Here is a 21,029-nt window from a genome sequence, read left to right on the forward strand (position 1 = left end):
TACACTAATCTCATATCGGAATCACCGCTATCGTCTCCCCACCTGCTCGGCTGCTTCTCACTCTTCGCCCTCACGAGCTCCTCCCCGTCGGCCGTTCCTTACCGTCGCCGGCTCCTGCCTGTTGCCATCTCTAACCTTCGCCGGCCGGCTCTGTCCTACTCCCCTTCCTGCCCATCTCTGCCCTTCGCCGCCTCCTACCCGTCGCTGCCTCCTGACCATCGCCGACTGCTGCCCCTCCACGCCTCCTGTCCCAATCACAGACCTCCGGTACCGATTGGATCTAGTGCTGCCCATTTCACTCTTTTGCATTGTCGTTGGTCTCATGCACGTATATATGATGATGATGATATCAGGTTGAATTGCTGAAGTATCCTCAGGTATCACTGGCCATGAAAGGCACGACTATCTGTTCTGTTCAATTTAAAGTTTTTTAATACACTCACATTCTTCTGGCTTGAATGTGTTCTTATCTTATTTGTTGCATTATCTAATTGGTTCCCCTCTTGAATTGCTTAATCGGAGGAGAAAGACAGTAAACGATAGATGTAAAAGTCGAGGACTTGATCAATTTTCAGTTTGATATCAACAGTGCACTGCTGGGCACAGTTCCATATTTCCAAAACTGAGCCCGCTTTTTTTTTTTTTTTTTTTTTTTTTTTATTTCAGCTGATGTTCTGGGCAAACTCTGTTGATGTTCTCTTCAGCTAAGCCCTCCGTTTGAGAAAAATTCTGCTGACACTCTTTTAAATGTCAGCATGGTGTTTGTGAAAATGCCCATGTTGAAAACTTCGATTTTCACGAGGTCCATCACCTCCAGGCCCATAAACACTACTGCCATTAACTCGGTGCACCCATCCTTGAAAAGCTCATCTTTTGGTACTTTTGTTCAAGAAATTTGATGCTTGTTCTATGTACTATATATCTGATTAGTTACTTTATCTTAAACTCAATATCCACATGCCATAAGCTGAGGGAACTGAGCATATCGATGGGCAGTTGTCACAACTTTAAGATATACTAGAGTGAGATTACAGTTTAATATGGGAGATGCATATTTTGGCACTAAAGTTGTTCTTTTTTGATATACGAGTAATAGGAGTTTTTGTTTTGGACTCCCCTTGGTTTCTCCTTCTCATCCAACATTTGGGATGAACAGTCGAAGAAATGGACCAGGAAGGAAGTGGCAAGATGATGAACTTGTAAGCAGTTGAAAACAGGGTTGTTAACAGAAAGCTGAATAGAGAAGTCCATACTGGTCATTGTTAGGGACCACTTTGCCTGTTACCACTTGCCTGCTTTGGTAATGAATCTGGTAAGGCATCAATTCTCAGGTACTAGTAGAATCGCAAAGCCATCTGATGATGTTGGTCTCTTTTACGTTATATTTCTTGCTTGCTTTTCAGGTATTTAGCAATGAAGTTATGAATACACGGGTATTTGGGTTCTCAAAATGCGGAGCCTTCACACTGCAGAAACCTTTTGTTTTTCCTTTATTTAGAGCAAAGGTATCGAGAAAAAGTTGTGACTGAGAGTGAAGTCCTTTTTCCTATTACGTTTGAATAATTTTAAGTTCCTTTAATAATTTATAGGAAATCCATGCCTCAAGCTCAAAGTGTGGAACCTCATCCTCAAAGTGCTTCCACAAGAATGAAAGTATGAAATCATCGCTTGTTCCTGGTGCAGTTAAAGAGTAAGCCTTTTGCTCTGATGTTCTTTTATCATCTCTAGGATTATTGCTCAGGAATAATTTAGTAATTCACTTGCGTCAAAGGATCTGATTGAACTTTTCTCAATGGAAACAGATCCTGGTGATTAGTTTACTGTTTACTTGGAGCTTCTTGGACTAAGCTCTTGTTAGAGATGCAGGACAATGGTGAAGAAGATTGGGAAACGGGAACATCATGTTTGGAAGAAAAGAGATTCAGCTGGATCTGGTCAAAAGGCACTAAATCTCCTAAGAATAGTAAGAATCTCTTTTCGTCTTTTAGGATTCCTTGTAGGATAGTAAGCTTATAGTTTGCTACCTAAATTTCTGTTTGTGAACACTTGTATGGTATGATCAGCAGTAAATGTATTGATGGCAGATTTCTGATCTTCCTAATGAGAAAGAGGCCGTTTATGGAGCACTTGACAAATGGATAGCTTGGGAAACAGAGTTTCCACTGATTGCTGCTGCCAAGGCACTGAAGATCTTAAGGAAGAGAAGTCAATGGAGATGTGTAATTCAAGTATGATACATATGCTCTTTTGTACATCTCAAGCTCGTTCCAGCATGTCATAGCATATCATGCTATCTTCATGAACAATTTTGCGAGGAAAACTCCGAACTAGCTAAAAGGGGGATTGGCTATGGACTGTTATGATCATTAGAACTTACTCCAGATTCTCAGTTCAAATTGTTTTGGCATGTTATCATCTGATTTGTTTATAAAAAATAATCAGAGCTGATATGGCGTTGATTTAGAACCTGACTGATCATCAATCCAGTAGAGCTTAATATACAGTCCTCATTAATAAAAATTATTATGCAAAATACATTTTAAGAGTGTTGCTTTATTAATTATGGAAGGGGTTTTGCTAAAAGCAAGAGTTGATCTGATCAGCAGGTTTAGTTTCATGGATAGCTGGGTTCGTACAGTTTCCAACAAACCCAGTTTGACCAGCCATACGTGTTGCTTTTGAAGCAGATGGCTGAGAGCAATCTTGTTGAGTTGTTATATACATTTGAGTACAAATGTGGACCATCATATACCTTGATCTCCGTCAAATTTTATTGGTACCAGGTAGCAAAATGGATGTTGAGCAAAGGCCAGGGAGCTACAATGGGGACATATGACACTCTCCTATTGGCGTTTGATATGGACCAGAGAGTAGATGAGGCCGAGTCCCTTTGGAACATGATCGTGCACGCACATACTCGTTCCATCTCGAAGCGGTTATTCTCTAGGATGATCTCTCTATACGACCATCATGACATGCCTGATAAGATCATAGAGGTGCTTACAGTTTATCATCTTGAACTCATGCATTGCCTTGTTCTTATCAAAGTTTCAGAGCTGGTCGGGTCTTTGCTAGGCAGTTCTCGAAGAAAGAGAGTATGGAAAATGAACTTGTTGAGCTGATTGGTTATTGCCTTATAATTGCTTAGCTAGAGTGATTCTCTCAGTGCACTGCCTGGTTCATGCTTTGTTCGCTATCTGTTTCATTAAATTTGTGTAGTTCAGTTTTAATAGATTTCTCATGCAAGTTTTTGTAAATTTGGTTAAGATGTGATTCTATTGCTCAGCCATCATTATACTCGGTCTGCTTATGCAAACTGTGCTTATAAATCTTTGATGATCAACTCTACTGTTGTATTAGGCGTTGAATTTTTTTAGAATATCTCCTGTAGGTCTTTGCGGACATGGAGGAGTTGAGCGTGAGGCCTGACGAAGACACTGTGAGGAGAGTGGCCCGTGCTTTCCGAAAGCTTGGAGAGGAGGAAAAGCAAAAGATAGTCTTGAAGAGGTACTTATCTAAATACAAGTATGCTCATTTTAAGGGTGAGAGGGTTCGGGTTAAGAGGTTCAGTTGGGACAAAGAATAATATAAAATTGGCCACGTGTGCAGTGGCACATATTACTTGCCCAAAGTGGCAGAGTCCGAAAAATTTCGGTGGAGGAATTGCAGTTGAAGCGTGACTTTCAAAAACCTGTACTCCTTGGTGGTAATTAGCAGGGCACATGAACAAGTACATGTGCTTAGGATATTATTAGGTCTAGGTAGTAAGTACAAATGGGTATTGTCATGATTAATCTAAGGTGCTCTTTCCATATGATAAATGAGGACTGTATTTGTATATAACACTTCGGCTACAGATTAGGAAGCTCAAATATTATCTCGATTACCGATTGAACTGACTGAAGCTTGTGAAATAAATTACAGTTCTATCTCTGAACAAGTGAAAAGCAGAAAATCTTGTTCAAAGATGCTCGTATGTATATGCAACTTCAGTCATAAAATTTTTTACAACTCTTGGTGAGCTGACTTATCCTAGAAGAGGACCTCATTGTGGTTCCAACTGGGAAACTTGCTCGTGTGATCCACCATTAAGTCACGAATTATTCACAACTTTTGGTGAGCCGACTTATCGTAGAAGTGGAAGAAATAGTATGTACTAATTTCCCCTCCTCCAATGAAGCCAACAATCATACAACTTCTGCAATCATTAGTGATCTGTACACATATAATCATTTTTTAAGCTGAAACCAGTACTCCTCTACTTTGAGCGTTACGCAGCTTCTGACATAGATAGATGATAATTCGATTTTTATGAGATGCATATGAAAATAGGTTGTCATTTGAGCTTATATCTTGGAGTCTCGTGATATTATTATTTGGCATCTTTTGTTGAAGATCGATCGAGCTGACATTTTAGACAAGGCCTTGGGGCCACATTTGACCCATAGTCCATTTGGCTGGTTCGCATTCAAGATCTTGATGCTCCAATTTTGGATTATATACATGCTCTAACTTCGGGATTATATACATTGGACAAGATGTACACATACACGTACTAATTGGGCCATATATCTTTAAGTGATTTTTCGTGATTTTGTTTCGTCTTGTAACATGTTAGATGAGGGTATCCAGCCAAAAATAAATAAATAAATAATTTAATTAAATGGGTTAATAAGGAAGAATGTTTTGCCTTTGCAAAGTCTTTGGGTGGAATTGCCTTTTGCCAAATTTTAAAAATAGCAAAATCCGTGTTTGGTGAAAAATTAGGAATTATAATTTGGATTAGTTTGGTGGCTACAAATGTAATTTTGTCCGATAAATTGACGTGATTATAAAATATGCTTTTTCTAATTCTATATTACTTTTTCGTCCATTATCATTCTATATTTTACGAAATAATCCTCCATTTTAATTTTAATAATTTCAAATTAGTTGCTCCTGAACACTATGAATTGATTTATTTTGAAATATATGTATTATCATTATTATGTTTTTACAATCTTATGTCAGTAGTTACTCATCGGCAAACAAAACTTCCAAACCAAGCTAATATAAACGACCCCACAACAACAATAATAATAATGTTTATAAATGTACAAATAGATTGACAGAATTTTAATCTTAAAAGTTGAATAACTCGAGAGAAGCATAACATTGTCTACTCTATTAATTGGATCTGGTCTGATGATCGATACTCGGAACGTTGAGCATTTAGATACAATCTCATTCGATAGTATTCCATTTCCCACTAGATACTATCTCTGGCATGCATAAGAGAAATGTAGCCTACACTGAAAGACCATATTTCCTGCATAGCCTATTGCTACTTGGCGGAAGAGATGTATCGCCGCTGTTCGGACACATGTGAAGTAGCAAACACCGAGAGTCGCTGCATACATCAAGAACCACGATATTGGCGGTAATATAGACCATGAGCTTATTACCCTTCAAGTACTTCGGCGGGTTTATAATATGATGTTATGGCGCACGAAAACCATCACGATTGCGTATAAATTACCACTCCCCATGGGTGGAATGCGGTAGTATGGAACCTGTTAAGAAAGAATGAATAATCTATTTGAGTCCCGTAGTTACATTACTGATACTTCCTCATCATCATCTAGGTGGTGCATAAGAATGGTCAACTAAACTTCGACATGAACAAGCATTTGGTAGCTAGTTTCACGACTAGAAAGAAGAAGAATGTGAAAAGAACATAAGATACGGACCTGATCGAGCGGCTGCCGGTGGCGGAGATGTTTGCTTTTGCTGGCGTCGCTTCAGCAGAACTTCGAGCATCTGCTGAGAAGAGACGAGGGGTATATGGAGAAAATGGGAAGAATTTGATGGGTTATATCTGTGGAGGGAGATCAAAATAATGTTTCGATATTTTTGTTTTTGAACATGTGTCATTTAGTTTTAGGTTATTTTCATCATTATTGCATTGGCTTAAAACTCAACCAACAAGAAGACGAACAAATGTGCTTCAATTTTTTTAAAATAAATAAATAAACAAATATGATAGCCAATGGCTAATATCATCGAGAAAATATTCAGTGAGCATTACACAGTCACATGACTATGTCAAACTCAACCAACAATTGATATATGTAAAAGATGCAGTTATTTTCTATCGAAAAAAAGATGCAATTATAATGTATAAATTTTCTCACCCTACCTTCACATGTGTCGGTTATTGATTAAGTTTTACATAGCCACATGACTGAGTAATACTCACTCAATATTTTCTCAGATTCTACATATTTGCAAATTGAATTCCAAGAAGAAAATGCAGCTTCAGTACATGTTCGTCGACATCCGGCTTCTATTACAGTGGTGGCTTCTTCATTCTTTGATTACCGTCCGGTACCAAAAATTCTGCTGCAGCGGTGGAATGTGAGAGGCATGCAAAGAATATAAGTCAAGGTCATGCTAATTGCAATATCCATAAATGGTATGAAGAGCAAACTGATGATGATTCAAGATAAAAAATTCGAGTGGAAGACATTATTCTTGCAATTTTGGAAGATCAAGTATTAAAGACTAATTTTCTTTTTCAATAAGTGCGTTTTGCTTGTATTATCCTCGTTATAGGGATTGAAACATACAAGGATTGAAACAGACCATCACTATACTTTTTTTTTTTTTCCCTTCGTTGTTTTGGTTACAAGAATATCTACTTTCTGACGTTGGACTTACAAGATGCAGTCCAGCTTCAAATCCCTCCCCCGCTTCCTCCGATCTACACGCACCGCCTCTTCTCCTCGACCTTCACCCCTCAGCCGCCGCCGTCGCCTCAAGCCCTGGGTTCGCAGTATCCCCAGACCCTGGAGGGCCTCCGGGCACGGCTAGCTGAGGAAGGCCAGACCCTCTCCGACTTCATCAGCCTGCAGTCGACCAACTCCTACTCCGTTGAGGTCGGTACCAAGAAGAAGCCCCTCCCCAAGCCCAAGTGGATGAAGGAGTCGATTCCCGGAGGCGAGGAATACGTCCCGATCAAGAGGAAGCTCAGGAAGCTGAAGCTTCATACTGTCTGCGAGGAGGGCAAGAGGAAGACCCACTTACCTGTAATGGCATGGAGGAGGGGGCAAATGCTCTGTTTCTGGCCTTGAGTTGCTTGAATTTTCAGAGTCGGATAGAGAATATGAAGTCCGACCCGACACAGGTCCATGTTGTCTTAGGTGGGCCCCACAACATAGTCAACGTCGGCACTGTCAACAACAGTGACTTGCCAGGTCGGATTTGCCGTAAAAAATGGTAGATTATTAACGGCAGGATACATTAGAATCCCGATCCTAAAGGTTGGTGTGTGCCTTGCGATTTATGAAGTATGAGATTATTCTGAGAAACATTGTAAATGTGAGAATATATGGTGTTATTTTTCAAAAATTTGAAGTTTTACTTTTTTCTCCCATAAATTAGAGATTTACATTTACTGTTTAAATTTACGCTGATCTTGTAGCTGTAGTTTCTGACATTTCCTCATGAGCTTATCAACTGATAAGTTTTACTCGGACATATGTTCCCCTCTGCAACTGCAATATCAAAATCATTATAACAGTGCTGCAGAACACAATGACTCAAATTTCGATCTCCGTTGTAAAAGTCAGGTCAGGATAAGAAGTCGGATAGGATTGTTGATTAACCAAATGAAATGCTACACTTGGACATATACTAACAGGTGCTAGTAAGAGAGATGCTAGGTTTGAGGTCGGCCACCACCGACCCCTAGTGAGGTCTCTAGCGGCCCCAAATTTGCCGGTGACCTTGTTGGGTGATGCTGCTCCAAGGTGCCGACGACCTTGTTGGGGCACTGTTGGGTCATGGGTAGCTTTGGGCCACCACCACTCGAATATTTCCAACAACTTGAAGGGGAAGGGCTGAGGGGGAGAGATACCGTGGTGACCTACCAAGGCGAAGAAGCTAACAACCTCTAGGGCTGCCCGGTGACCTCGCCGTGGTAGTGGCTGGTATTGTGCCGCCACCACCACCCCCTCTTCATCTCCATTCCCCTTCTGTTTTTCTTCTCTCTCTTTTTTTTTTCCTATAAATATATTTTTATTTTTCCAAAGCAAGGTCCAAATACTCGATGCATGTAAAATTCCATCCGATCCCAACAAGAAAGCCCAATCCCATCCTAGCGATCAATTGTAGCCTAACAGTTTCGACGGTGAAACTTGATTTGGAGTTTTTAACTAGACATACGTGATCAATTATTTCAATCCTTCACTAAAGAGAGTTGGAGTCTTATTTAATGGAAGTACATGAACTTTAAAATCACAACCTATTCTCCCAAATTTAGCATCTCTAAAACCAACTACTGTCCTCACTTTTTAGCATTTCTACATATCTTACCTTAACATCATAATGCCTTCAACAGACTCTCTACCCACCAACCCGCAACACCCTCCATGTAAAGTTAGCCCTCCGATGATTTCCCAATGGAAAGACCAAAAAGTGCCTAGGCTCAATCATGTACTCGACAAGGTCAGATGCTCCTGCATTATGCGGAAGATGGAACAGATGATGGCAAGCGCAGAGATTCAGCTCCCAATTTGTTGCTGGAGTCGGCTTATCAGATCTGCAGAGAAGTTAGCTCCCAATTTGTTGCTGTAGTCACTTATTGGGGTCAAACTCTTGGAAACGACTATTAAAATCTTCAGCCATCTTCCTCTCTTCTTCTTTGCTCAGAGCACAGTTTCTCCAATCAGCACGATCTGCCATGTTCAGTAAACCCGCCACTACCTGCCATATTTGCAAGGCTGCAATATTTCAACCTCTGGTTGCCAACAACCCCAATTTAGAGCACAAAAATTGCTTTAGTCATGAAAAGGTCAGAGAAGAACAGCCCTTATTAAACTCCTAGAATTACCTCTCGTCCAAATTGAGCTGGGAATGCCTCATTCTCCTCCACTTTATGTGATAATACTGCACCATCAGGTAACTCTACGTAGAAGAGACTCTGTTTGCTATCAAACTCTGCCCTCAAGGTTTCTCTACCATCAGCACTGTTATGGCCTACCCAGTGAAGGATTAGATAAAATATTTTAGAACATAATAGAAAATCTGTCAAGAGCACCCTTCATGTCAATAGCTATTTTTAACAATTAAACTGAAAAACATTTATTTTTAGAGGACACTGATGCGAGAACTTAGACAAGAGGAAAGTAAAACTGCTTGATGTTAAATTCAGTTTTGAAACATTTGCTGTACGTTGAGCAACGCAATCAAACTTTTAGGTCTTCCAACAATTTCATCTTACTCTACGGAAGATCAATATCAAAATACTGATACCACTGATATAATCCTGTGAAATGTGATTGTTGCTGGACCCAGGCATTTCACAAAATTCCAGGATTCAGGTTAATGCCTATACGTTTGCAAGTAAATGTAAAGGAAAAGAGGAAGTAACTTACTTGTTAGTGTTTTAAATTTAAACCCAAGCTTTTCAGCAGCTAAGCTAAAAATACTTTGAAGAGCATTAGCCCTCGATGATGGAACGGGAATTGCCTGCAAGAAAGTGCTAATTGAATCAGTGTACCCAACTGTAGTCATGATCAGCGTATTTCAAATTTGCTTGTAACCAAACTAACCAGCGCATTATATAGCAGTGAGACATGAATCTGAACTGAAATATGATAGCTTCATGCTGAATAAAAATATCAGTTGCTATAGATTTATTAATAAATAAGTCTGAAGTTTATATTGACATTACATATAGATTTCCCATGTCAATTTTAAATTTTAAATGACTTCTTAAAATGAGAGAAAAAAAGAGAGTGCGAGCCAGAAGAAACAGTTGCAAGAGAGAAGATGTGCAAAGTAGCTATTAGTGGCATATTAAATCAGTGCCTCAAGCCAATGAAAGAGATTATTTACCTGGAGATTAGCATGGGTTCCCCGTTTGGAAATCCATTCAAAGAAAACAACTTCCTTCTTCTGCTTCTTATGATACATCCTGATACTATTCTGAAATCTCTTCAACTCTATGTCATATTCTTGAGGGGGAGAAAGGGTATTCGGCGAATGCTCGATAGGAATTATAAGTACATGGTCAGGGACTAGTGGGCCCTTGGCCAATGCACAATAATAATTTCCTCCTATACTAACAATCAGATGAGACTCCAAATTGGGGCTCGATAAGCAAAACCAGCACTCCTTTGATCTGTGAGTAGGTCACGGAGTAAGAATCAATTGAAAGAATTCATGGACTGCAAAAGAGACTAAGCATGATTCTAGAGACAGGACATTGAAGACCACGATTATGATCTATTAATTTTAGCGTATTTCATACCTGGAGCTCCTCTGTGTATGGCTTTCCCCTTCTCCCTGCAAACTGTGCTTAAAGCTACAATCTGGACCCCTCTCACATTTTCCTTTGTTAAGAAAATCAAAACACACACCTCTCCTGTATTGTTCTCTTGCTTCCATGTCATGCCGGAAATTGCATTTTTCACCTCGCAGACAGGAGCCAGAAGACAAAAACTTAAAGCATAGCTTATCGCCTTCACCGGCCCCAGATTTGTGCCGTTTCTGGGATACATCATACCTCCAATATTGGGAATCTGAAATGCTATCACTATCCCTCTTTCCTGGCTCCTTAGCATCAGTTGTTTGCCCAACATATGTGTATGGAGATAAGGTGGTATTTGAAGGCTTCACGCTAATCTCGGAAGAAGACATTGAAGATGCCGGAGTGGGAGAAATTGCATGAAGAAATTTCTGAAGAAACATACACATGAAAGAAAAATTATTGAAAGATTAGAAACATGAGGATGCAAGTTACCTAATATAATGCACCTAAGATATGATGCAAATGCAAACAGAATTCTGATATCTCAATGCAGAGGCAAAGTGTTAGTGAACGAAAACCTTTCCTGAAATATCTTAACCACTATACAGATTCAAAACGCAGTGTTAATTCAAGAGTAATTAACAGAATTTCAAAGTGAAAGATGGCCAATTTCACATGAGTGTAAAGAGAAAACAACTTACCACAAGGACAATATACTCATGAAGCAAATTCAATTTGACTCACTTATTTGCCAATTGAAATACTGAAAAAAACCCGAAAGAGCTCAACTGACTAAATTTTATAGTGGACATGAGCCACTGATCACGAAACACAACTACTCCAAATATTAATATATAACTTGCTGGTAAAAACTGAAGCAGCAATTCTATGAAATCACAAAGCTTATACTAAGTGGCAGGAAAAAGTGCAGCCTCGCTTCGCTGGACAAAATTGATCGGGCAGATGCAAAGACCTCTTAAGTAGAAAGTTGAGCTGATAATGTATACCTGCTTATCTTTATTTCCAACGGATGCAAGACCCAGAAAGCGAGTAACATGGACAGCATCAACATTGACGTAAGGCTCACGAGCGTAGAAGATGCCCTTTGTACCAGCAATATGGTAACTACCAAAGAGAACAGACTTCAATCATCAACGATTGAAGCTTACTTTAAAAACTTGGCATACATTTGCTACTCAAAGTGATGTCTTTTCGTTATCAACCAGATATTTAAATATGATTGTTAATATAGTAGGGATAAGACCCACCGTGGTTTGATCTCAGCTACCAATTCTGCAACAGTAGGATCACTGCCGGAAGAGTCAGATATTCCTGAAGGCATATCATCTATGGTGGCTCTGTTCGTTATACCGCTTGGCCACTCATTAGTATGAAGCACTTAAGGAATCCAAGCAGCATGTATAACATGCCAAAAGCCGAAACTAGTATAATGCATCTTGGAAGTAAGCCTAAATTCGGGGCACAGTAAGGATATGTTAACAATATATCAACAATTCCAGGTTCCTCGGCCAATGCCCGCAAAGCATCTACATCGTCTTGACTATATGCTCCGAGTTGGCCATCCACAGATTGCCTGCCAGACATGTATGCCACCGATAACCCTAAAGACCACATTTAAAAATCAGATAAAGCCTAGAAAGATGGAAACTTTCTCCTTGCATCCACTGCAAGATCACATACTTCAGCGCATATATCAACCACAACGTGTTATCAAGCAACAGCTATCAAGAACCATAGAAGTAAAACCTGACCAGCATTAGTCAGTTAAAAATCGAACAACAACCATTCGAAAGTTGAAATATCTGAAATTTGACCAGACTAATTAGAACAGGATTATCAAATACGACGGCAACATCAATTAAGCTGTAGCTAGCAATTCACAGTGAACGTTGATTTGAGTTCAGACGAGTGACCTTGGAGCTTAAACTTGCCGCTGCCTTTCAACCAGTACAGGTTCTCGCATATCTTCAAGCCGTCCATCTTAAACCCAGCATTAGCGTGATTCTTCGAGGCTGCCAACAGCACCTTCGCGGCTCCAACACCGTAGTCTCCGATGAAGTAAGTAGGCAGAGGGATTTGGGACCGACCTTCAACGTAGTCCACGAACTCCTCCAGCCGCTCCGGCGAGTCGGGAAAGAACTGACCCACGCACAGCAGCGCGTCGAAGGGCCCAGCAGATTTGTTCACCTAAACCGATTAAGATGACTCAAATGAGCAGAGATTTCACAGCGAAAACCCTAGTGGATACAAGCTGAGGGTGAAGTGAGTACCGAGGAGACGCGCTTGAAGAGCTGGCCGAGGCGGCCGAGGACGTCGCCGCAGAGGAGGATTCGCGGGGATGCCATTGCCGGAGGAGGCCAGAGAGAGCAGAGGCAAAGGCGAAAAGACTCTTGAGAATGTGGGGAGGCGAGGAGAATAGTTGATTTCGGTGGCGGGTGGCGCGTAAGTTAGAGAGGACAAGAATGGAAAAAGGATTTCTGGCCGAACCAAGATAAAATGGTTAAGCTTAAGAAGTTTTGGGTTCGATTTGATTTTTCGGGGTTTTTTTCTGTTGGCTCGAATTCGGGCTAACTAACTTGACAACTTACTTCTAAACGAACAAAGGTGATTGGTCCGGATCCTTGCGATGCAGAAGGACTTAGAATGAAAAGATTTGAGTGATACATAATGTATTAAGTGCAGCAACAGAAAGGAATACAATGGGACTAATGTTACGCTTTGTTTTGCGTAGCGGAATTAGTGATGAATGGAATGAGGAGAGAAATATGAATTAGTAAGAAATAGAATGAAGAGAATATTTAAAGTTACTTCTTTGGTAATAGGGGAAATGGGAATTTTCAAATTTGATTTGAAAGAATAGATAGGAGATGTTTATGATAAAAATACAAAGATATCTGCTATACACTAGAGCCAAATGCCCAATCCAACAAATATTAGAATTTATTTGTCAAAACATAAATCTGTTAGTTAACATATATATATATATATTTATCTTTTGCCAAAATTAATATATATATATATATATATAATAAGTCAATAATTTTTTTAAAAATATAACTTTTTGTAAAAGAACAACCTAAAAAGAAAAAGAACAGGATTTGTCTTTTTGTTCGGCGAACTGGTGGCTCTCAAGCCATTCGGGCTCATAAATCCTGGGGTCAGGCAAATTCTCCAGACCTTGGCTTGAGCCCTAATGACTCATAAATCCTAAGTTCACCCTTTATCTCTCTCAAGACATTAGGGCCCATAAATGTTAAGTTCACCAAATAACTCTCTCAAGCCATTAAGGCTCATAAACCCTGACATTGTGAACTTAGGGTTTAGGAGTCCTGAAATTGATCAAAGAGAGAGAAAGTTTCTCTTTCTCCGATCCTGGAGTTATAGTCTGCGCAGCCAGGGCTCATGGAACCCAAGGTTGGGTTCACAAGCCAAGGGCGAGCTCGACGTTGGGATCTATAAGCCCTAGGTGTCTTGGGACCCAAAATTTTTGTGGGTCTTAAGCAACCTTCGGTTAGGATCTTTGTCGTCGAGGCCAAATATGACCAACTTGAGATTGAACCTAGCTTTACGACCTCGATTCCAAACAAGAATGATAGTCAATGTTGTCGAGGAATTCACCCGATAGAGGAGGCAGCAAGGAGGAGTAGCACAATTTGAAAATTTGATGAATGAGTGAGAGCACAGCGGTAACTTTCGGTGCTTATGACACATGAGAATTCCTATTACTTAGGTCATGGTTGCGCATGACTTTTCCTTATCTATTACTTATTGTAAGCCCAATATGTGATTACTATTACAATCACGAGCAGAAAGAAACAACATAACAAGCATTTCATACGTAATTGATGGAATGCCTATTATACGCAACTAAACGTAACATAAGAGTGTACAAATTGAAAGGGAAAGGCTGTACAAATTGAAAGGGAAATGGTTGGCGAACCAAACACAACGCTTACAGGGAAATATTGCACATTAACGGATCAAACTAAAAGCTAGAAAGAACATAAAGGCAACATCTTGGCAAAACTGTGGCAAGTTTCTAGGTGCGTTGAGTGTTGAGCTTCCGATGCCTTTTATTTATAAAAAAAGATGTTGACCTCATTTATATTTTGCACTATTAAAGGGATCTAACATGACCCAGTGTCAACTTACACTGGGGATCACTGTTATCTGTTAACACATGAATCTCACGGGTGGACGGCTATGATGATCCCGTGTCAGCTGACACATGGTCATGTTAGATTTTTCCCTTTACTCTACTTCCCCTGAAAGAACTTTGGTCTACTCATTATCTGCTTAATCCTGGTTTTGGGGAACGTGATGGCTTCTTCTATCTGCCTCTGACAGTTTCTTGCTTCTCCCTCCATCATGCCATCTAATCGTGTGTCTAGTACACTGACGTTCTTCCATGAGGAGTATAATTAATAAGTAATAGATAGATATAATAACATATGAAGGTGTTTGGTTGAATGTAATAGAACAGGTGAGAATTACAACGTGAAAGTTGGTTTGAGAAGAAGGATAGGATGATTATGACAACATACAAAATTAGATTTCTAGAGATTTGTTGTAGTTGCTGTGACATAGGCTATAAGCTCTCTGGGTTTTGAGCAGTAGTAGGATAGTAACAATTTGGTCATATGTTCCGGCAGGAGCATCGACGTTTCCATCGACAGGTTGCTTGTTAGCCACTTGAGCTTGATAGCCGACTCGCGCCAGCTAATCATCTGTGGATTTGGCGTCAAGTGCATCACCTTGCTTGGCTATTTGACGTCTTATAGGCATTTTCCATTCTCGATTGGCTTGTCCAACTGGACGTGAAAAAAAATGTTGCGCTTTAATCTTCATACATGTGTAATAGATCGCAAGCGTGCCAAGGATGCTAAGGAAAGGTTACACAACACCACAAACATAGAGATACTGTAATGTGGGACTACTAACTTCTAATTAGACAATTGATAGAATCCGGGAATTCTAAACTTTGGTGCCTTGAAAGAAATAATATAAAAGGACTTGCCAAACTCGAGGTTGAAATTCTTAATCACAATTGGGTGCTGAAATGGATATTTTATTGAATGGAGAGTAAACATCGACCCGAGTCGGGTACAATTGCAAGGCGAAGTAAATTGAAGACTAACTGAGAGATTCTTACCTGAGTCATATGTTTGGCCAGATGCGTGTCTGTCCCTCCTAATGAAATCTCCTGTGCTATATCTAGACTGCAGGTGATTGTTCTGCAAATAAACATGTGACACATGTCCTCGAATTTGTTAATCCAAAAAATATATATCCTCACATATTTGTCTCATTGCTTCTCTCTCAAGCCAATTTACCCCACTTTGTCTACGTTAATCATCGCATGTAATAATTATAACAAAATTATCAACTATAACCAACCAATTTCCCTGCCCTGAAATCTTCTCATTATTTGATTTTCTCAAATTCCTACGCGCATTACCAATGCGGATAATTCTCAATTAAAGTCTTCAGTAACTTCATCCAACAATTCCCAAATTGCCCACAAATTTGGACTTCACATTTTCGCTCCAGATCTAAGTCAATTAATCATAACCATAACATCTTCGACCTTATAATTAATTCGGCCCAATCCAAATTTCAGACTCACAATGATAACCCATAATTTCACGATAACGAGTCGAATTCCTTACTCCATTCAATTGGATGGCCGATCTTAGGCTCAGAGAAATTGAGTGTCAACACTAATTAACATATGGAACATGGGTGGCATGAGTCAAATTTGCTGAGTCAAAATGCATGTATCATACATGTATAATAATAGATGGACGACCCATGGTCACCTTTTTTAAGACTCTAATTCAAAAAACTCTCACATGAGAGTCTCACTTCATGTGAGGAGGAGCTTTCACATATACGTTTTGAACAAACACTTAAATCACGATTGACCGTCTATTTGACTCTCCTTATTAAATGTAGATTATTATTTAATTACATATAATATTATATGTATTAATTATTCTCGAAATAGACAAAGAATCTTGATAGTCACAAGAATCAATGAGATAGTATTTTCTATATTATTTAATTTAACAATTTTTTATTTTTTAATTGACTATAACACCTGCACATTTTTTTTTGTGGATTAATTACTTTTATTTTATTTTTTACATATTGATACAACACTTTTTAATCAACATGAGTCTTCGCACCTTTTATTCAACATGAATTTTAAACCAATATTATTACCAAGTTATATTTGATGTATTTTAATCTTATTATCTGATCAAAATCTACATTTATATTAATCTGAGATTCCTTGCGCAGAAATTTCATGGGGAAGAAAAAGAAAAAGGAGGACATAAGTCAAATTGATAAATTGAAAAATAGAATATAACGTTTACAATTGCATTGAAAAATATATATGAAAATAAGAAGATAAATTTTAATAAAATGTTGCATTTCAACATTTTCTTTTTCAAACTATTTTTGAGGTTCTGGTTTCCCATCACTTGCATATTTTTCATTTGTTTGTGAATATTTCATTATACATTCCGCTGACAATCAACTATTTAGTATATGAAAATTGTTGAAATTATTCTCCATTACTATTATATATTTCCTCGTCGTCTACAATTGACTATAATTTCTAAATTCTATTTGCATAGTATTGACTAAAATCATAAAAATGCAAAAGTCTAGTATAAATTCATGAATGTGATATATTACAAGTCGCCCACATAACACTCGTGGACAAGAAGACTAGTTTACATATAACTCAAGTAAATCATGTAAAAACAAGTGGATTAATTGACATCAGGTAACTTATTTGAAAAAATACAAGTAATTCAAGGGCTTCATTCAACAAGCATTTAAAAGGGCCCAATACAATCAGTCCAATCCACATCCAAGAGACATCTCCACATGTTTTAGCGGGAAGAGGGCAAAACTTCAACGTGTACAGCGGAGGACTCTAAGGGCCACGCACCTCCTGGTATCTCCAAACATGGGGGAGAGTGAAGGACTTTGCTTATTGATATCTCTCCGACTGCAGGAGGGATCGAACCATTACTTGTTGATGGGCAATGTGTTCGTCTGCATCCGTGTACGTGGAGAGCAGAGCTGTGAGAGAGATGAGAGCTTTAGCCGCAGAGCTCTGCCACCAGTTCTACGCTCTTGGCTGGATGTTCGGCACTGGTGGCAGTGTAGCCATTAAGGCCCATGAGGACTCTGTTCCGAGATGCCATCAGCTAATTGTCATGTCCCCTTCTGGCATACTCTCTCTCGCTCTAATTTCGGCGCTGCAGTTTGTTTCTGACGTTAAGGCCAGGAGGAGTAATTGTCTGGTTGATTGATTCATCCATCGATGAAGGAGTTCAAAAGGAGAGGATGGTTCCAGAGGACATGTACGTCTTGTCTTCTGACGGCACCGTGCTGTCGTCGCCTCCTCCCTCTGGCCGTACTTTGATAAGCCCCTCAAGTGTACGGACTGTGCTCCACTGTTTATGAAGGTATTTCACCTTGAGGGTCTGACGTCATTGGAGTGCAATTATTTTTTGACTGTTTGGATATATATTGGAAGGCATATGTATTTGTTTGTGCATCTGTGTCGAATCTGTTGATGTATGCATTACCATTTCCCTCAATGAAAATGTATGGATATCTATGCTTCTTTGCGAGAAATTGTGCTGTGAGTGATGGCTTGTTTGTGCGCCTTGTGGTCTGATCGCACACTACGTAATGATTTGTATGTTTGAGACTGTGGTTGATTATAGCGCAGTTACAACATGATATGCTTTCCTATTCTTCTGCTCTAAATGATTTATATATGTTTGAGACTCTGGCTGATTCCCTCACGTGAGAAAGAATAGTCATAATCTTTCCCGAAAGATCGACTTTAGAACCTGTTGCATAAATGTCTTGTTTGACAGTATTCAATTCGATTATTCATCTTCTCTCTTTTATCAGGCATTTGAGATGCACGATGCAGGGGCAGTTATTCATAGTCATGGAATAGAATCTTGTCTTATAACAATGATCAACCCCTCACTGAAGGAGTTCCGGGTAATAAGCATGAACATATAATAACACCAGTATAGAGCCTTCAGAATTTCATATTTATTTTGGCCTCTCAAAACCATGGGAGATAAAACACATAGAGATGGTCAAGGGAATTGAAGGACATGGCTATCATGATGAACTTGTGATCCCAATAATCGAAAACACTGCTCACGAGAGGGAACTCGGGGAAGGTTTTTGCCAAGCAGTAAGCCATTGTTCTATTTTCAAGTGCCGGGGCATTAGTTTTGAGAAACTTGATATTACCATAACTGTCTGCTCTAAACTTGTCAGATGACAACATGATTAAATATTTATTCATTTTCACCTCAACAAAAATAAAATAAAATCCATTGACAATGTTTTTTCCCCTAGCTTGTATGCACTGCTGATATCGGAAGATTCCCAGTTCGGATTGTCTTACAGGTCATGGCTCACCAGAAAACGACTGCAGTACTTGTTCGCAATCACGGGGTGTATATATGGGGGAAATCTTGGGTCAGTGCTAAGACTCAGGTCAGTCGCTACAAGTCATTGAAAACTGTCGAAACAGTCGATGAATATGTAAATTTGGCTTTTTTTGCTGATGTAATATACTGAGTTGTAACACTCAATCATTTATTAAAATGATGTAATGTATTTTTATCTTCGAATTTGAATTCTCGTTGATTATTGGTAATATAAGTGGTTATAACAGGCAGAAAGCTATCATTACCTCTTCGATGCTACCTTCAAGCTTCATCAATTGGGTTTAGGCTGGTCTACTCCCAAACACTCTCGGTTTACGGAGGCTCTTTTCGTGGATCATGATATGCTCGAATATTCTCGCGTAAGCTTTTATTATATCAGAAGTGTCCGAAAATGCTTGCATTCATTGTTTACTCATATACGAAAGCCGCTCTTTTTCCAATTGTTGTCTTCAATATGCAGCATTTCCTACTGCTTCACCTCGAAGGGATAACATTTGATGATTTACCTGAAGCTCTCAGGAAGTGGCATGCCTCAGGGAGCAAGGTGCACTTCTTTCAGTTTCAGTTCATCCTTCTTTCCACTATTTCCTGTTCCCGCATTTGGTCGGGGTCGGGGTTGGGATCGGGGAGAGGAGAGGAATCATTCCGGGCTATTCTCCTAATCTTGAGAATAATCACGGGAAAAGATTGAACATATCACATATCTCTCTATACACGTGCTATTTGAGGTTAAACAAGAAAAAACAACTTCAATAATAACAGACCAGTAACAGACCTTTTGAGCATTATTATTCCCCGGTAAGGTCTATCTTCGCTTGTTAGAGAAATTATTGTTTTGATAAATGGTTGCCGGTGCTTAGTTATCTCGTAAGTGATCATCAATAACTGTATTTCGAATTTTTTTTTTTCGAAGGTGTACACATATTCTAGTTGTCGCAGGGAAGCACATCGTGCCATTATGGGGAAATATAATAGCTATGGGGATCTGACGAAATACTTCTGCGGATATTATGTTGCTGCTAGGTTAGTTCATTGGATTTCTTTAAGTTAAGACTTTAGGCATGTATTGCTCCACTTTTGCTCAGTAATCAGTTCGTCAAAATAAATTATAATCAGCAGTAGTTACTCGGAGATTCTACTTACTGTGGGAGTCGATAAGCCATCAGATATGCTATTCGTGACGAATTCCTTACTAGAAGCTGCTGACGCTCGGGCTGCAGGTGATTCGCCCTTCCGATAATACTCATTCTTACATGCTTTCAGTTACTTAAGCAGTCGGTAAATTATCTAGTGGATTGGCTCTAATCTATCTGCCTAGAGCTCTTTAAATTCAAGCCTTCCTCACATGTTTTGCTACATAATCCATTCATTGTATCCCAAAATGGTTTAACTGCAAACCGATGAATCGTTTCAGGCATGGAAGTAATAATGATTGGTCAACAAGAAAGCCGTGACCAGCTCCGCAAGGCTCATGCATTTAGGACTGTTGGGTCGTTGCTAGAGATCTGATCAGTGGTTCTTCATGCCCGAGGGATCTGAAGAAGCATTCTTCTAGGTCATCAATGAGCTCTTACTATTTTCGTGTTCTGCGTGGCAGTTGTTTGCTCATCTTCGATTGTTTTAGGGAGGAGCTAGTGTTATCTCATGCCAAACATGAATTCCGAACGTGTACAGGAAAATTACAGAAGAAGATGTTGGAGACGGTGATATCTGATCTTTTGTTCTTTCTCTAACCTTCGCTGCCAAGAGAAATCTAATATATGCACAAGGAACAATTCTCCATCGGAAAGTGGAATACGTTGTTCGGCTTATTCTTTGGATTAGTTCTGTCGATAGGGCCTTTCGTTCTTCCGGTCTGGAATCCTACCAATTAGGTGTAATAATATAACGCATAAGCTGCTTCGATCTGGGCCAGTGTTTAGCTTGATATCTGGTTTAGAACAGAGCTCAATACGTTCAACCCGAACTCACCCGAGAACCAAAATCATTCTCTCTATGTTTTGAACAAACTGAATGGTCGATTTGAATTTTTGATGGGTTATGCCATCTGCACAAGTCTTCAGAAAAGACCCCAGCCCGTTGATAAGTTGCCCTAAGCTGGGCCCCTTTTAAAGACCAGTTTATAATTAATTACAGATCTCAAAAAAGTAAATATGTTATATCATCAGTAATTGATTAATTAATTAATTAACGATGAAAAAACTATAGTA

At 39.4% G+C, this 21,029-nt stretch overlaps 3 protein-coding genes and 1 long non-coding RNA gene across 12 annotated transcripts; 2 read left to right on the forward strand and 2 right to left on the reverse strand.

The window, feature by feature from the left end:
- Positions 1-3,947, forward strand: LOC116197439 (pentatricopeptide repeat-containing protein At4g18975, chloroplastic). 6 transcript variants are annotated; one of them, XM_031527587.1, is made up of 9 exons: positions 1-267; positions 354-377; positions 1,097-1,312; positions 1,404-1,505; positions 1,590-1,690; positions 1,867-1,963; positions 2,085-2,228; positions 2,784-2,996; positions 3,392-3,674. In XM_031527587.1, the coding sequence occupies exons 3-9, from the start codon at positions 1,304-1,306 to the stop codon at positions 3,584-3,586; spliced, it is 861 nt and encodes a 286-aa protein (XP_031383447.1). In that variant the 5' UTR covers positions 1-267; positions 354-377; positions 1,097-1,303; the 3' UTR covers positions 3,587-3,674. The 6 variants fall into 6 exon arrangements, with proteins under 6 accessions (XP_031383447.1, XP_031383449.1, XP_031383443.1 ...); XM_031527589.1 differs by having other exon boundaries at positions 1,157-1,312; XM_031527583.1 differs by having other exon boundaries at positions 1-377; positions 3,392-3,947.
- A 1,110-nt stretch (positions 3,948-5,057) lies between these two features.
- Positions 5,058-7,178, reverse strand: LOC116194238. Of its 2 annotated transcripts, XR_004154387.1 has the most exons (4): positions 6,700-7,178; positions 6,239-6,381; positions 5,730-5,799; positions 5,058-5,552 (listed from the first exon to the last, which is right to left on the reverse strand). It is a non-coding gene; the product is annotated as an uncharacterized LOC116194238 (long non-coding RNA). The 2 variants fall into 2 exon arrangements; XR_004154386.1 differs by lacking the exons at positions 5,058-5,552; positions 5,730-5,799 and having other exon boundaries at positions 5,971-6,381; positions 6,700-7,173.
- Positions 7,179-8,181: 1,003 nt separating this feature from the next.
- LOC116197463 (zinc finger CCCH domain-containing protein 64) lies at positions 8,182-12,785 on the reverse strand. Of its 2 annotated transcripts, none has more exons than XM_031527614.1 (10): positions 12,586-12,782; positions 12,229-12,502; positions 11,790-11,916; positions 11,563-11,682; positions 11,302-11,419; positions 10,295-10,722; positions 9,880-10,165; positions 9,417-9,510; positions 8,873-9,018; positions 8,182-8,745 (listed from the first exon to the last, which is right to left on the reverse strand). In XM_031527614.1, exons 1-10 carry the CDS (start codon positions 12,658-12,660, stop codon positions 8,617-8,619), a joined length of 1,797 nt encoding a protein of 598 aa, XP_031383474.1. In that variant the 5' UTR covers positions 12,661-12,782; the 3' UTR covers positions 8,182-8,616. The 2 variants fall into 2 exon arrangements, with proteins under 2 accessions (XP_031383474.1, XP_031383475.1); XM_031527615.1 differs by having other exon boundaries at positions 8,566-8,779; positions 12,586-12,785.
- Positions 12,786-17,242: 4,457 nt separating this feature from the next.
- On the forward strand, positions 17,243-20,713 carry LOC116195058 (probable bifunctional methylthioribulose-1-phosphate dehydratase/enolase-phosphatase E1 2). Of its 2 annotated transcripts, XM_031524027.1 has the most exons (7): positions 17,243-17,802; positions 18,759-18,865; positions 19,047-19,178; positions 19,280-19,363; positions 19,733-19,842; positions 19,939-20,039; positions 20,234-20,713. In XM_031524027.1, exons 2-7 carry the CDS (start codon positions 18,779-18,781, stop codon positions 20,326-20,328), a joined length of 609 nt encoding a protein of 202 aa, XP_031379887.1. In that variant the 5' UTR covers positions 17,243-17,802; positions 18,759-18,778; the 3' UTR covers positions 20,329-20,713. The 2 variants fall into 2 exon arrangements, with proteins under 2 accessions (XP_031379887.1, XP_031379886.1); XM_031524026.1 differs by having other exon boundaries at positions 17,243-18,865.
- Positions 20,714-21,029: the final 316 nt, after the last annotated feature.

The sequence above is a fragment of the Punica granatum genome, chromosome 2 (assembly GCF_007655135.1).
Source record: "Punica granatum isolate Tunisia-2019 chromosome 2, ASM765513v2, whole genome shotgun sequence".
NCBI lineage: Eukaryota > Viridiplantae > Streptophyta > Magnoliopsida > Myrtales > Lythraceae > Punica > Punica granatum.

Bases quoted from the DNA above. Each gene is read 5' to 3' on its own strand.
- LOC116195058 (XM_031524026.1), top strand. From the start codon at position 18,779: ATGGCTCACCAGAAAACGACTGCAGTACTTGTTCGCAATCACGGGGTG. The intron at 19,843-19,938 runs GTTAGTTCATTG...TATAATCAGCAG, and splicing joins GGATATTATGTTGCTGCTAG to TAGTTACTCGGAGATTCTAC. The intron at 20,040-20,233 runs GTGATTCGCCCT...GAATCGTTTCAG, and splicing joins TGCTGACGCTCGGGCTGCAG to GCATGGAAGTAATAATGATT.
- LOC116197439 (XM_031527583.1), top strand. The intron at 2,229-2,783 runs GTATGATACATA...TATTGGTACCAG, and splicing joins AATGGAGATGTGTAATTCAA to GTAGCAAAATGGATGTTGAG. The intron at 2,997-3,391 runs GTGCTTACAGTT...TATCTCCTGTAG, and splicing joins TGCCTGATAAGATCATAGAG to GTCTTTGCGGACATGGAGGA.
- LOC116197463 (XM_031527614.1), bottom strand. From the start codon at position 12,660: ATGGCATCCCCGCGAATCCTCCTCTGCGGCGACGTCCTCGGCCGCCTC. The intron at 11,917-12,228 runs GTCACTCGTCTG...TGTGGTCTTTAG, and splicing joins CGGCAAGTTTAAGCTCCAAG to GGTTATCGGTGGCATACATG. The intron at 8,746-8,872 runs GTAATTCTAGGA...CAAATATGGCAG, and splicing joins CAGCTCAATTTGGACGAGAG to GTAGTGGCGGGTTTACTGAA.